This window comes from Hemibagrus wyckioides, linkage group LG13 (genome assembly GCF_019097595.1).
Source record: "Hemibagrus wyckioides isolate EC202008001 linkage group LG13, SWU_Hwy_1.0, whole genome shotgun sequence".
NCBI lineage: Eukaryota > Metazoa > Chordata > Actinopteri > Siluriformes > Bagridae > Hemibagrus > Hemibagrus wyckioides.
Window position 1 is genome coordinate 16204874 of NC_080722.1, and position 16050 is coordinate 16220923.

The 16050-nt window shown below is 39.9% G+C and overlaps 1 protein-coding gene across 2 annotated transcripts in view; it reads left to right on the forward strand.

Moving 5' to 3' along the window:
- snx29 (sorting nexin 29) overlaps positions 1-16050 on the forward strand; it is a 102607-nt gene that overhangs the window by 74066 nt on the left and 12491 nt on the right. Inside the window, exons 19-21 of one of the 2 annotated variants that reach the window (XM_058407145.1) lie at positions 1784-1924; positions 9825-9964; positions 15359-16043. In XM_058407145.1, the coding sequence (XP_058263128.1) occupies positions 1784-1924; positions 9825-9964; positions 15359-15365 (288 nt within the window). In that variant the 3' untranslated portion in view covers positions 15366-16043. Of the gene's footprint in view, positions 1-1783; positions 1925-9824; positions 9965-15358; positions 16044-16050 lie in introns of those variants that run through there. The other variant, XM_058407144.1, reaches the window with a different exon arrangement.

Below are 16050 nucleotides of genomic sequence, written 5' to 3' on the forward strand. Positions count from 1 at the left end.
GATAAATGCTGTCAGAGCCACTATCATGTTTAATGATGCATCAAGACTTTTGCAAAAAATGATGTTCCTTGTCTATAGTCAAACAAATTTGTAGTATAAATGAATTCAACATATTTAAACACACTCATTAAAACACTCCTTAATCTTACGTACAACTTATATGACCAGATATCATGTGTCTGATAGATGTTTCCTTTCCTCTGCTTTGATTTGATATTTTCTGATTATGACGTTTGTGAGAAAGTCATCATTTCCTTACTGCAAAAACATCTCAAATTGGACCTATTCCAGCATTTTAGCACGTGTAGCCAGAGATATGAATGCATTTATCATATTTTTTTTTAATGTCAACCCAGAGTCAATATCCGATGTTGCACCGAGTCATGGTCCTCTGTCTTTTATTAGAAAATTACAAAAGAATTAATTTTCAATTAGGGAGAAGAGTTGATTGCTCTTTAGAGGATGATCTGTTTCCATAAATATTTATTCTAATGAGGCCACCTCCGTGTGAATGTATTTGCTTTGATACACCATGGCTTTGTGATTTGATTTTTCTCCTGTTGAGCCTGTGCATCTGTGCTTGTCAGGCTTTTTTGTGTTTGCATTTATCACAGCATCTGAAAGTCTCCTTTGAATAACAGATACCATGTCTGTTCAAGACTAATTACATTCTTAATTCATCCGGAGAAGCAGCTTGTATCTACAAAACAAAAAAAAAAAAAAAAAAAAAAGAAGATTTTTATAACCAATCCCACGATGCTGGTTAACTAGCGCACGGGACAGAATCATTTTTTTTTTTTGCCCTGTTTTTAAACATTTAACATTAAATGCCATTCAAATGTTTTAGTATTAATTATTTATATATTTATTACATTTATTTATATACATTATATTCATTTTATACATAAAGTTCATACATTCTCTCTCTCACACACACACACACACGCTTGATGGTAGCTTTGTTGACTCTCGGCATTAAACAGATTCATGAGCGAGCCACCTGAGTTACTTTTTCAACAGGCTTGAAGAAATTCCAGCATATGCTCAGCACTTGTTGGCTGCTTTCCTTCTAAATGAAACCCGCTTGTTGGGTGGGCAAAATGACAAAATCTCAAATTATGAATACATTCATACGTATTTATTTTAGTCTTAGAAACCAATTATAAAATCATGCTTTCAATCAGTTTCTGTTACTATGAATGCACATTGCTGTTCTCCAAGTGCATTGTGGGAAAGAGCTTTCATGTATCTATAGACCTGTCCTCTGACTGTCATTTAATTCATTAATCAATGAATTAAATATTTGGATACAATGAATACTAAAATATCTATGTGTTTTTGTCATTAGCATTCAACTAAACGTTCACTGCTGGCTTTAAGAAATTCTGTTTCTACTGATTTATGGTCTTTGTACACACACTTTCATGTGAACCCCCTTTCTCATACACACACAATCCAAACCCAGTGGACATGCTGTGTCTGATCTTGCTGTGATCAAAGGGCCTGCTCAGTTAATTCGAGTGTGACTGCAGGGTCTAGAGAGGAGAGGAACAGATGAAGGTGTGGAAATAGCTTCAGCATCCTCCCTTGACCCTTTCCTTCACGCTGTTCACTTGCCCATGTTAAGCACTTTTCCACACTTCCACGCGTTTGCCTGACCGAGACATTCAAGCTAAATCGAGGCTGTTGTATAGGAAGAGTAGCTCTGCAATAAACCAAGTGTATATTCTGCTGTTATTGACTAGCAATTTGAGACATATTTGTTGTGTATTCCATGTTTCAGGTGTACATCAGGATCTTGGACAATGAGTGGAATGTCTACCGGCGTTATGCAGAGTTCAGAACACTCCACAATCACCTGCGAGCCAAGTTCCCCCTAGTCGACACCTTCAACTTTCCCCCTAAAAAAGCCATTGGAAACAAAGTAAGTGCAGCCACAAAAAGCTCCAACACCCAGTGCTGACTTTCCTGTCTCACTGCTTTCCAGACTCTCACTCATCTGTTTTACAAACACCTCTGCATCTTGGGTGCAGTTTTTCTTGAAGAATTGGGTAAAGCGAAATCCTGCTGTTGCTTTGTGTTTATTTGCAGCACTCTTCTACAGTAACCTTGTATGTCAGACACTTCCGAATTGGGGGTGCTGTTTATGTCACGATATTGCATTTGCCCTGGAATCGAGGCCCTTGGTGTGTCAGGACGGGAGTGAGATTGATGCTAAGTGTGATTTGAAGTCTGAAGCAATCTGCATGTCAGAATAAAGGCTGTTATTTTGATCAGGAGAGTTCTAAGAAGATGAAATTCTGTCCAATCACTGCTCGCAGATTTCTTCTTTGTGCTTTAGGACAGAGTGCCTTGCTTTACGGTCGTAGAGACTGGGATTATAAAAACTTGACATTCTGTGACCTAAACGATTTCTTTTTCACAGCTTGAACCCATTCAAGTGAAGCACTTTTTTTGCATAGCATGCCTGTTCTGTCAGGCTTATATACAGTGTGTAAAGGGGGCAGATTGGTTTGGATAACCTTTGACGCTGTGTAACCCTCGACCTCATCAGAGAAGCAGGGTGCATGGGTTAATGAGGCCAGGCTGCTTGGACAGCCATCTCCTCCTCTTCTGCCTTTTCATTTCCTTCCCTATTTTGAAGATCAATTGAGCCAGCGAATGGTAATTGGTTCACGGCACTCCTTCCTCTGCTGCCTGTGATTTCTGAGAGGGTGCAAGTTAGACCTACTGCTCACAGCAAAAGGGAAGTCTTTTTAGAGCAGGAAAGCTGGTTCATCAGAACCCAGGCACAAGGATGGCCAATCAAAAGAGCCTGTCAACTTGTAGGCAGGCGTGTGAATATCAGAGCTTTCCACTTTCTCAGGTGCACCGCCTGAAGCTCGGTGCTTCCCTTGGCTTTAAACCCATTGGGCAGGTCGTAGCACCTATTATTTTACTCAGTTTGTGTCATAGTACAGTTTACTCTTAAGTTCCTTACGGAAAAATGAGTTGCTGCAAGGTGCTGACCTCACAGCGTTATGCCTGAAGTTTTTTTTATTTTATGTAAAGGAGAAAATCTGCACTACGCACAAAAATTCCCTCTCAGTTGTCCCTCTCAGTGCTGCTATCTGCCTGCTGCTAAAGACTTGGCAGGAACTTTGACATGCGAACTTGACTGCAGAATAGAAGCCCTGAGAACAATAAAGTAGGGGAAAAGGAATAAATGACAGGCAGACTCTGCACAGCACTGGAGGTTTAACTGTGACAGTGTTTTTGTTGGTTTTCAGTCAGACCGCTGGGATTAGTCATGTTTATCCTGTTATTGTTTTTCATGATTGGCCTTTGTGTGCACTAATCAGTGGTGCTTTATAGAGCGGTGCCTTAGTCCTTCTCTTTCAGCTAAAAATCTGCACTGGTTCAGCCTCTTCTCCTGTCAGATCCTCTGAGGTCAAGAAGGTTCTGTGATTGAGGCTTAAGCAAGGCTTTTCTTTTAATATAAAATTCCATATAATGATCAATTCCAAGTTGGATCTTCCTCAAACTGATTCTCAAATGATTTTTAAAACACCATTATATAAGCATATGAACTACACTTATATAATATAAGCTTATTGGACGATGTTTTTATGTGTATTCCTTATTACTAATGTTCATCTTTGTGCACTTGTGGATGAGTGGTGCTGATAGCGTGCTCCTTTATAAAGAGAGCGCTGAATCGACCGAATTGACCGCTCTGTTTTTGTGCAGCCGTTTTTCTGCGCTGCTCCTGTGTTCGTGTGTCTTCAGGATTGTGTTTTACCTCAATGAAAAGATATACTTGTCTTGTCAGAGCGAAAGCAAACAAACGCTTTAAGGCCTGTTAGAAAATGTATGAACATTTTGTCTTTGTTTACAGAATTCCCCTGCATTCAAAAAAAAATAATCTATTTTATTTGACGGCGCATTTATCCATGTAGTGATGTCGCTCTCTGTAGCTCTAGATCTAGTATTTAAGATCTAAAATTTATGAATCCTGTGCTCTCCAGTATCAAATATAACATCCATGGCAAGCCCAATTTAGGGGAATCTTCCAGTTCTTGCTTGAAGCTGACCAAAGCTATTGCTGCTTTTTTCAAGCTAGTGTACTAGTATATTAGTTCAAAAAAATAAAACAAGTGTGCTTATGCAGACATATGGAGCTTTTGACCTTTCCTGTTGTCCCTTATCTTGCTGCACATCATCACTTTTCCGGATGCTTTGTGCTTATTATAGCGTGGTATCAGAGCAGTGCTGGGTTTGTCAGATTAAAGATTTATTAGCAATATTACTCTGAAACTGATTAAACTGATAAAACCCGCGGAAGATTGCTCTGACTGTCTTGGCACGGCGTATCCATCTATGCAGCCGGACACACTTCCAACGTAATGCTCCAATCAGCATCCACCTGAAAGGCTGTTTGACGCACTTCACTGTAGCTATGCACAACGGACTGCTGGGATTGTGGAAGTGTGTACGTCAGCCCATCAGCACATCATCGTGCCACACTTCCCAGAAAACCCCTCTCTGTGTAGTGACGCAAATACACCTCTCTGCAGTAGTGTACACCAGCCTCGTCACAGCACTGACTGAGAATTGCTTTTATAGGATCATCAGGGCAACTCAGCAGCTCATGAACATCAGATTATGGAGCAATTTTATCCCCTGACTCAATCTTTTTTTTTTTTTCTTTCATTTTTACTAGAAAAAAAACGCATATAGCTGCAGGATGTTATATATAAACTACATCTCCTGTTTCTTCTGCTGTAACTAGGAGCCGTCTCTGATTTGTCACTCAGTGGAATCCTCAGCTGATGTGGAGTAGGTTACAGTGAATGATGAGGAAATACATACTGTAGGGAGCCCTTCTACATCTTTTGCACTCATGTGCTGCTGATCATCAGTACATTCAAGTGGTCACGTGTGAGCTGCTTTGGAAAGCTGTTACTGCTTTCGGCTCAAATACAGCAGGAAGAAGGCTATCATGCTGTACTTCTCTTAGGATAATAATAGTCATTTCACTGGGAGGATGGGCTTTTATGAAAACTTTTGCTGCAAGCTAAGGGAAGCCATTACACTAAGGTATAATTGAGTTTTTTTAAAAGCAGTTTTCCTTATCTCCAAATTTAGTACAAGCCTATTGGCAGTAAAAGTCTTTTCCTTGTACTTATTTTCTCCCACAGTAGAAACATGGCCAGTTATGATTTGAATGCTGGAGCGCAAAATGCACAGTTATGATTAGAATTCACATGAAACTGGGCTCAAATGCGTCAAGAGTGACAAGCTATAATTCACGATGAATCAGGGATGTATGATTAATGCTGAAAAGCAAATGTAAAAAAAAATAAATAAATCAAATTTAATAAGGGATTTAGATGCACTGCATGCACAACACAGTTGAATTGAATTGATTGATTGAATTCCCTTCACAGCTACTGGGAAGTCCCACTTTGCTGTTGTCAATAAGCTGGCGATGTTCCATGATTTAAGACTATTCCTGAAATGGAAAAAGGACTACTTGCTGTGGGGAGATGTGCTGATGATTTGCTGCTGCTGGTCTGTCTGTGTCTCACACCCTGTCTGCTACGGGCATGTCAGATCTCTCCATGCAGAGCTGTCCTGACAGCTCCTAAACAGCTGATTTGTTAGGGCCTGGGCCAGCAAAAACGCTAAACGTTCCCAAGTGTCTTCCGTCAAATCCGCCCCAACTGCAACAGCGTGCCGAGTCCAGGCTGCTAGAACCGAGAGCGAAGGGATCAGAAAGCAGTGTCTCAAACTCTGCACAGCTTAACCTTCTTCACAGCTCTTCATTAGAATATAATTTACAAGTGTCATTCGGGGGACTGAAGAAGGGGGGGGGGGATGATACGGTTTCTGTTTCAGACACTAATGACGAAACAGTGGAGGTCAGATAATACAAATATCTGCGATTAGACAGAGCTGCAAATATGTGCTTGGTTCCTGGGTGATGAAACAAACTCTGTATAAAAATGTTCATGTTTTTTAATGGGGAGAATATAGCATGTAGTTGAATAATTGCACTGAAATGTTAATTAGCCTAGATTTTTGTAAGCTCTTTTTTGTGCTGCTGGCAAAATGACTTCTGGCAATTAGATTTTAAAAAACACATTAATTAGAACATGGGAGCTTAAACATTTAATGGAAATTTTTAAAATCTTTCAATACCTAGATGTTGTAACAGTTTTAGCTGTATTCCAGCAGTGTTGTCTTTAATGGATGAAAATGGCAGTACTGGTCATACTGTGAAAACAAATCACAATGTAGGCTCCCAAAATCGTATCCAATCATGAACACAAACCTGAGATTCCTCATTTCTACTGTATTGTCTTCCACTGTGGGTTCCGAGACCACTGATGGAGAGCAGATTTTAAGCTTATAGCTGAATCCAGTCTTACTGAAGCACAATGGGGCTGTTTTACTGTGTGAGAATGAGTTTGATTTGTTTCACAGGGATGTGTAAGAATACTCTTTTTCTTTGGGTAGGTCCAGTTTGTGGCCATCTGTACATGCTGTGATGCAAGGCCTGCATGAAACACTGCTACACATGGAGAAACAGTTGTGCTCTCATCTCAAGATTCACACTTCTGACTTCTCAGCCTGATCACTGGCAGGGCAAATGCCAACAAAAGCTACCCATAGCTGGAGACTAATTACCTGCGCTGTCTATGTAGGAAGACGTTATTATGCTTCGTCGCTGTTGATCATGTATGCTAATGCCAGTCCTATGTTGATGTCATGCAGGTAAAAGCAGGGTATGGGATAGCTGCAAAGAAAAAGGAACATGCTGCATGTGCAGGGCGGGTTTTTATTATGTATTTATTATTAACTATGTGTTCTCTAAACTATTCACAGCTCACTATAACTCTGAAGCCACGCTGAATCTGAACTTAACTTTCCTCTCTGTTCATTTTGCCATTCTGCAGAGATCTCCAAGTCATTGCCTAGCCACTCCTGCTGTTTCTCAGCGTGTGTTTATAGATATAGATGACTGGCATTATTTCAGCTGACCTGCAGGGCTAAGAAACGTACCCCAGTTTGACCTCTTTCAGTCGTCCGTCCGTCTTTTTCAGCAGCTGTACTGCACAGATGGCGTGAGGGATGATAGTAGTCTTGGAATCCTGAACTGCATTGCTATGGGCGAGGACGGGGCTGCAGGCAAAGTCACAGAGATTGCCAGCCGTTTAGAACTCGTGCTCTGTTACAGTGTCCTTTTAAGATGACAGACAGTCTCTGACAGCTGTTTCGCTGCCGGCGTTCCTCACGAGACGCCCGTGTGGCTAAACTGTTTAGCAGCTCTGCGCTGCCTCTCATGAGCTTAGTCATTTCTCACCGTTTTCTGCGCCGGACCCGATCTCGGCAACAGGACGGCGGTCTGTCTCTCGTCTCTCGGCTGTTCTTTTGCCTCAGTGAATTATTCAGACGCTTTGTGCAGAACCAGGTGCATTAGGTGGCCTATATACGCGCACATGCGTCTTTTAGTAAGCTCTTTGTCCAAGTAGGAGAACTTTCCGTGTGCCATGTTTATTAGGGTCTGTTATGAAGCACGCGCTCCTTTCATGAATTATGAAAGTCACAGTGCTGAAATAAAGGGTGCAGTGAAGCAACTGAAGAGAAGACAGCGGTTCTGGGTGTCTTGTTTCTTTCAGGGGGTTTTCAAGCAGCCTTAATTGAGCTCAGCATTATCGCTGCATTAAAGATGACACCCTCAGGAGGATATAGCCCTCTCTCATTATTACTCTTGTTTCCCCAACCCTGCTTCTACAACTCAAAGTGAATAAATTATGACTCATGTATACTGGATGAATATGCAACATGCATGGGTAATGTGTCCTGCATTACCGAGACATAAAAAGGTGCTGGGAAACCTGTGTAAACTAGTTTTATGGTCACACTTTCACATATTCGAGAATGCTGGTCTGTATGGCAGGTCGTCAGTTCAGTCATTATTATTTCATTAATCAGCACCTTGAGTTCTGCAAAACAACTAAAGTGACCTCTATATGTTTTATTATTATTATTTTTTTCATTTTCTTAATGCGTTGTACAAGAATGACTTATTTATTAGTAAATATATGACCTCCTTATTCATGCACAGCAGAGCTGTCCTGTAAAACTTCCAATTAAGACGGCAATAGGAACAAATAACAACTTCCTCATTACCTTTTTATAGCTTTCATTATTTCCATTCATTATTAATCATTACAGCGTTATTGCAGATCTTACATCAGAATGCAATTAGCAGGTTTGCCCATGTGTGCTGAACTCCTAGCTTGTTTTTTCTTTTTTTTGTGTGCTGTACCATGAAGTAAAGTGTTCTGCCTGACGTGGAAGACTGACCTGGGTTTTCAAACATGAAAAGCACCCAAAAGAAAAAACTTTGATTAAACACTGTGTACCTTCTCTTTCAGTCAGAAGAAGCTTGGCCCAGTTTCTTCTCCATCTCTTATAAAACTGTCCACATGACTAACTCACTCTCACTCTTATTCATAGACGCTCTTATTTGTGTCGCTTTCACTTCAGCTTATCTTTTCAGTATGTGCTTTTATACATGTCTCTGTAAACGTTCTTCCCAGTGACAGGGTTTGTATGCTATAAACTGACTGAAGCGATCTGAATGCCGGAAAATTGGCGATTAAATTGGAGATGCTTTAACAGAATTCCAGGCAGATGATCCAGCTGCTATTTTGTAGAATTTCTTTGTGTGTCCTGATTTTAGAAGATGCTCTTGTCCAGGAATACAACATGTGTGCTGTGAGTAGGCTGGAGAATAGCCTGGCATTTGAAAATGGAGAAAAAACTGACCCAAAGATAGGATGCTGTGAATGTGTTTGTTTTTTTTTTTTGGTGCTGTAGCGCTGGGCATTAGAGGTCACAGAGCACTTTGTTGGTCTTTTTTGGCAGTTGTTTGTGTGAATAAGCTAATACTTCTGTTTACAGATAGAGAGGGCTGTGCTTCACTCGTTGATCCATCTGATAATGCCAGTTATTAAATCCACTTCCAATAAAGTGGTGCGGGTTTCTGCTCTGCAGCCATGTTTGCTTTGGTGCTGTGTTTTACATGCTTCCTATCCACAGAGAAATCTCTCAAGGGTTCCAGTCATGGAGATAATATTTCCTTTCTTTCAACAAGAAAATGGTGTTGCTTTGCTGGCCCAGATTCTGCACAACACAATAATACTGTTACATCATTAGGTGGAAAAAAATATTAATCAGGTGTTGTTTTGAACTATATATATAATATAATATAATATAATATAATATAATATAATATAAAATGTGACTGAAACACGATCACACTTAAATGAGGTGTGGGATTGATTTGTCCGTGTGTGTGTCAAAAGTGTTGGTGTTTGTGTATTATGGTAGGTCTTAAATACAGCATTAAATGCCCCCCCCGGCAATCATAACCCTCACATTGAAACTGCTGCATTGAGAAAGAGCTGCATACATGTGATTATTAGCAGGGTGAAGCAGTCATTTACTGATGCTTTACAGGATTATACTATTAGGTCTCCAAATCCATGGCTGGTAAACATAACTATCATAAAAATGATAAGATATTTACCAAACAAAGATATATTATCAAATCCAGCTTTGTAGACTGCATTAAAAGTCACCGATAAGCTGTTAGGATATGCATAATAGCTCACTGTCATCATTTCTCTTTACTAATCTCTAATTAGTTCAATTGTCTTTCCTGCGTGTGTCTCCACTTATACCTGTTTCATATGAGGTGATGATTTGTTAATACTCAAAGGAACAATCTAACTGCGTTCTTTGTTGTGTGTGTGTGTGTGATTACACAGGATGCCAAGTTTGTGGAGGAAAGAAGGAAGCACCTGCAGTGTTACCTGCGCATGGTGATGAACAAGCTTATCCAGACACTGCCTGAGTTCACTGCCAGCCCTACCAAGGAAACACTGCTACAGCTGCTGCCTTTTTGCCAGTGAGTGCAAACACACACACACACACACACACACAGACGCATCTTCAGTATATGCACATATGGCCAGATCGTGTTTATTACATCATATTTCAGTATAATTTTATATTTCTCAGTAATGCCTCTTTTATAAGTTTATCATCCATCATCCATCATCCTCTATACAGAGAGATCCTATATTCAGGATCTGTTGTTTCCCCCAATTACACTTGCTAATTCTCCATGCTGTTTTAGAGCCAACACTTGGCTCATCCATCTATCAGCTTCACCATTTTTTCTCACGCTGCATATCACTGAATTACTGTCAGTCCACTGAGTCTCAGCCAGCTCCAATTACAAACAGGAGATTAATGAAAAAAATGTTCCTCCCTCTCATCAAAATGATCAGGATGAATTCAACGGGAATCCTTGGCACAGCTTTGAAAATGACGAGCTAATTTAATGGCTTTCAGCTTGATGTAATTTGTGTGTTGAGCCAAATGAGGCGTTGATGGGTCCAGCTGGGATGTGAAGGAGGTGAGAGTTGAAAATTATGGGAGTTTTTTATTTATTTATTTTTTTTTTTATTGAGGGGGGGTGGTGGTGGTGGTGGTGGTGGTGGTGTTTGCTTTAAAATCAGGTCAGACCCTGCAATAGGAATTGTCTGGAACACCGTATGATTCATTGCCGTTGATCCAGTACGTAGGGTTGTATGTTTATTACAGCTGTCTTTTTAAAGTATAATTAGAATGTTTATTAGGGTATTGAATTTATGTATTATTAGATCAGCTGTAACTAAAACGCTGCAAAAACTGAGATCTTAGCAAGTGATATCTTGATACTAGTCTCATTTAGCTGCTATTTATTATAATAAAACTATAATAAACTAAATATTGAATTATTGAGCATATTTCTATTTATTTTTTTAGTATGTTTAAGCTATAATTCTAAAAAATTCTTTGCTTATTTATAGAAATTAATGCAGAAATTAATAGAATTTATAGAAATTCATGCATCAAAATAATCTGCTAATAGAACAAGAACATTTAAAATATATTTTTTTTAAAGTAAAATATGCCTAGGTGTAATAATGTTATATTTGGTTTATTATGATCTTATAAAAATAAAAAATAGATCATTTTCAATATTCAAGATATTTGAACCTGGTACAATGTCATTTTGTGCAGCAAAGAACAAAACAGCAAAGTGTCTTAGTAACACCCATAGCTGTCCAACTGGGAGATCTGGTGATTTTTCAATGTCCTATCATCTGATTTACATCATTTTTATTCTCATCAAACCATCACCGTTGTGCCTTGTGTATGGGGTCATCCTGGAAGAGGTCATTCCCATCAGGATGGAACCGTTTCATCATAAGTTAAAGGAGATAAGTCACTTTGTATTGATTTGTGGTGACGCTTCGTTCTTCCATTGTTAAAATGCAGACCTCCTACACAAAATGTGTAAAAGTGATCAGGTCTGAGACACTTAATTTTTGTCTTAGAGTATTTTCCACCTCACCCCTCTCTGAAATTCCTTTAGTTTAAATGCCTCTGAACTCAAAGTCAACAAAATGCCTTCTACAGCATAACAGAGACGACATATTTTCCTTTCCTTATTTTCACACACATCTGTATCTAGTAATGTTTCAATCTTTGCTTTGTTGCCCGAATGTGAAACTACTGTATTCCTGTAATGTTCTCTATATATTTTAGCCATGTTGCCTTCCTATGCTGCAGTTGAACTGACCCGCTTTAATAGATCTGAACAGCCCAGTTCTCTTGGTAGCAGTGTAGTAGAGTGAGTTATCCATCATGCAAGGGGTGCAGGCTCAGTTGTGAAATAGTGACTGAGACAAACTGAACTGTGTGTGTGTGTGTGTGTGTGTGTGTATGTTTAATCCTGACAGCTCCCTCCGTGAGCTGTGCGGTTTAGCGCAGCTAGAGGAGGAGACGGGGAAATTTAGATGAGAGGCTTGTTGTCACAGCCTCTTTCAGACAAAAGATGACTTGGGACTGAGACATTTTAAAATGTGAAAATGTCACTGAGAGAAACACCAGGTTACATATTGGATTGTGTCCACATCCCATATATCTCCTTTTTTCCAGTTTTCGATGTTCCACATCACAATCAGAAACTTATTTGTACTTTTAAACCACTGACCTCATGCTATCATAAATGTATAGCTTGTCAGACCATACCTTTTCTTGGCCTAGCATTTTAACATGTCTGCTGAATGTATACGATTCACCAAAGACTCAATTCAGCTTCTGCACTGATTATTAATAGCAGCACTTGACCGCTCGCTCTGTATTTATTTTAATTGCACATTGATGGTTTTAAGAATCTAGCTGATGCAGCTACTGACCTTTTTGTCGTAATCGCCTTTTGCTTTCTGTTTAAATGTTCCTACAATAAATGAGTTTCTTTCTGCCAATTTCTGGCTCTCACCTTCATAAAGAATATGTGATGATGTTTTTATGCAAAAAAAGGTTTATTTTAAGAGCAACCCTATAGGACCCAGAACTGCCCTTGTGCATGAGAATAACCACACCCTCGTGCACACTACTATGCAAATTGTTTTTGCGTCTAAACCCATCCAAATGTGATGTTTACCTGTTAATCTTATCATGTTTGAGTCACACCTGGATCGTGAGCGTTTCCTATGTAGACCCTGTGCAGCACATCTTTCTATACCTCTGTTAAATTGCTTTAACTTTGTAATCTCTTTGGATGTGTGTAATCTGATAAAAACGGGCACTGCAGTAGTAAACAATCTGCAAACCTATTTCCCTCATTCATTTTGCAGTTGGTTTAAACCAAACCAAAGCTTGACAGAATATCTGCTCACGTCTGCGAGTTGGCTCGGTGCATGGTGCAGAACAGCTTCTTTATGCACACTGCTGGTGGATATATTTCTATGGTGTTTACGTGAATTCGGTGACAAGGATATCTTATCTTAAGTAATCCATCTCTAAAAGTTAAAGAATTTTAAGAAGTGTTGACTGTTACTAATGCTACAGCATTGCATCAGGTTGTAACACCCACAGACGTCAATCTCCTAGCTCCCCACTCACCTTAGCGCACGTTATCTTTATTTAGTCAGTTATTTGCATTAACTATATCTATCAAGCTAAAATAGTGTTGTTTTGACCAACTGTGAAAATGAACATCAAGTCAAAACAAGTTATAAATAGTAGTCATGTAGAGTTTAGCATATAGAAATGATATAAAAGGAAAAAGGAAGTTGAGTATCCTGGATAAGGCCATAATGCTGTAAATGTAAATGGCTGTAATAATATACATGGATATTATTTAACTAGTCTGCCTGTGGATGTTGAGACCCTGACATGTAGTATTGCATGAGAGAGGGCAGGATAGAAACAGCACATATTAAGACAGGAAGGAAAACTATTACAAAAGTTAATGATAAAAAGTCTGAGAGTTGCATCTCAGTCATTCTTTTTTCCATTTCCTTTAGATATCTCTTTATTGGAAAGTCTTAAAAAAAAAAAAAGGTCAAAATGTCTGTGTGATGGTAAAAATACAGAGCGGAGGAGGGAGAAGGTGAAATGAGAGAGCATGACGGAGAGGCCAAAAATGTAGAGAGAGGGGGAAAAAAAAGCCCAACTGAGCACCAGGTGAGGGGTAGTGAAGACAAAATAGCAGAAAGAGTAGCAGAGAGTCAGAGTTTACCAGATTGAGAGAAACTCCTGGTTTTGGGCATCAGTAATTAATCAATTTGCATGGTTAAGTCTCTTGATTGTCAATCAGAATGTTGGGGTTCAAGCCCCAGCACTGCCAAAATGCTACTGTTGGGCAATTGAGCAAGGCCCTTAACCCTCTCTGCTCCAGGGATGCTATATCATAGCTGCCCCTGCACTCCGGCCCCAACTTCCTCAGCTGCAATATTCGAAGAAAAGAATTGCACTGTGCTGTAATGTGTGGCGATAATAAAGGCTTCTTCTTCTTCTAACATTCCACATTTCCCTGTGGAAGAAGACATATACACATCCTGTACTCAGCACAGACATGCAGACACAATACAGACTGTGCCTTTTTGCACTGAGCTGCAGATGTAGTTCTGTTCTCTTGTTGTTTGCACATCACATGCTGTCTTTGGAGGCTGAGCACCACAAAGGGTTAAACTATAGAAACCTGGATGCTGATTTGGACCATCACCGTTCCTTCCATCTGCTCAAATGGAATCATTTGCTAGAGGACATTTTTTCCCTTGATTTCTTTTTAAAATGTCTCCAGTGTACAAAAATCAGACAAAGCCGCTTTGTGGTAAAAGGATGAGCTGGAGCTGTGTCCTGAAGGGTTATGTAATGGCTCAGTGAGGAGCTGCTATTTAGCTCAGCCAATCTCTGTGGGGACAGATTGAATAGTGTATGCGTATGTGAGAATAGAGACTCTGTTTGTGTGTGTGTGTGTGAGAGAGAGTGCGAGTGTGCACGTGTGTGTGTGAGAGTGCTGAGATAGATGCATAGATTGAAGTGTATGTGTGAAAGAAGGCAGTACCCCACTTACCTGCAGCTAACTTCTCCCTGCTGTTCAGTCTTGACTGAAAGCTGCTCAGCAGTGCGCTCGCTCTCTCTTCCCCTTTTTCTCTCTGTCTATCCTTCTCTTTCCCTCGTTCTCTCGGCTATGCTCATCTGACTGCAGAGGACTGTGCTGGTGTATTTAGAGAGAATAGCCATACAGCAGTGTGTGTGCGCCTGTCACTGAGCTTCACACTCTCAAAGCTCAAATGGATTTTTATTGTAACTGACATCATAGCGCAGCCTTTGTTTACGATCTCCTGCCTTGTCTTAGTGTAACACACACACACACACACACACACACACACATATACACACACAATCACAAAGGGAGTATGATTTTCTTAGGTGGTCAGTAGCTCTTGGTTCATGAGTAGTGTGGTTGTCATGGCAGCCAGTGAGTGAGGTAGTTGCTAAAGCTGAAGCTCTCTAACGCTATAACACAGATTTGTATGTCTACAGGTTTTTAGCCCTTTGTGTGGATCAAATATTCCCATAATTATAGGATACCTGATCATATTGATCTAGTTGAGGGTTTTCGGTGGTCCCAAATGAAAAAAACAAACAAACAAACAAACAATACAGCTTTCATTTCAACCCAAGTGTTGCTTTGGGTGATCATGCATGTGTGTTTCTAACTGAAGCTGAGCTTAGAAAGCTTGTAAATGAAACGAAATACCAAAAACATGCACTATATACCTAGAACATGTACTATATAACTACTGTTATGATATGCGCTGTGTAAAAACCCCAAAAAGATTGCATAGCCACGGGTTGCACATCACTGTCATCCCACTCAGCTAGTTTAGAGTCAGACTGGTAGATGCCAGCAGTACATGCTGGCTCAAAGATGCCAAACCATATTCCTTTTCAGATGCTGATGAGACAGGAGTTGAATATGGCAGAAAAACCTCCCAGAGGCTGCTGCAGGCATCGCATAGTCCATCCATCATTAAGCTATAAGGAGCTTCCATGCCAGCGTCAACTATGTCAGCTGAACCGTCAGTTCATCCATGCCATGCATTTTAAAGATTGGTACCTCTTTAAATAATCTCCTGATTTATTTCATTTTATTTAAAGATTATATACGGCTGAACACAATCATTAAAACTACCTGAAAATGTCCTGAAAGGGTTTTAGCTTTAACTAAGGAGATCAAGTTTTTAGAAATACTGCTCAACAAGTTTTCAACCGATTAGCTACACAGCCCCTACAGGCCATATCCAGTAGCTCATTCAGCTGTGTTTAATTGTTGACTTTTCACAAATAATAGTGTTGATATGGCTGTTATTAGTCTGTACGGCTAATTGTTTAGCCTGCTTTCGTTATGCTAGAACGGTTTGACTATAAATAGCATAACTGAATGGCCCTCTCTTCTGAATAAACACTCATAACAGATTATTCTGTTTTTTATACTGCACCTTCTACTGAGGAGTAATGCACCACCGCATTTAGAGCTCAGGCAGAGCCGTCAGGTGCTCCGTGGATGTGTCCAGTGTAAAGTCTGTCACAGAACACAATGCTGTTTATCCAGTAGGACAGACTGAATGTCATGAGCATCAACTC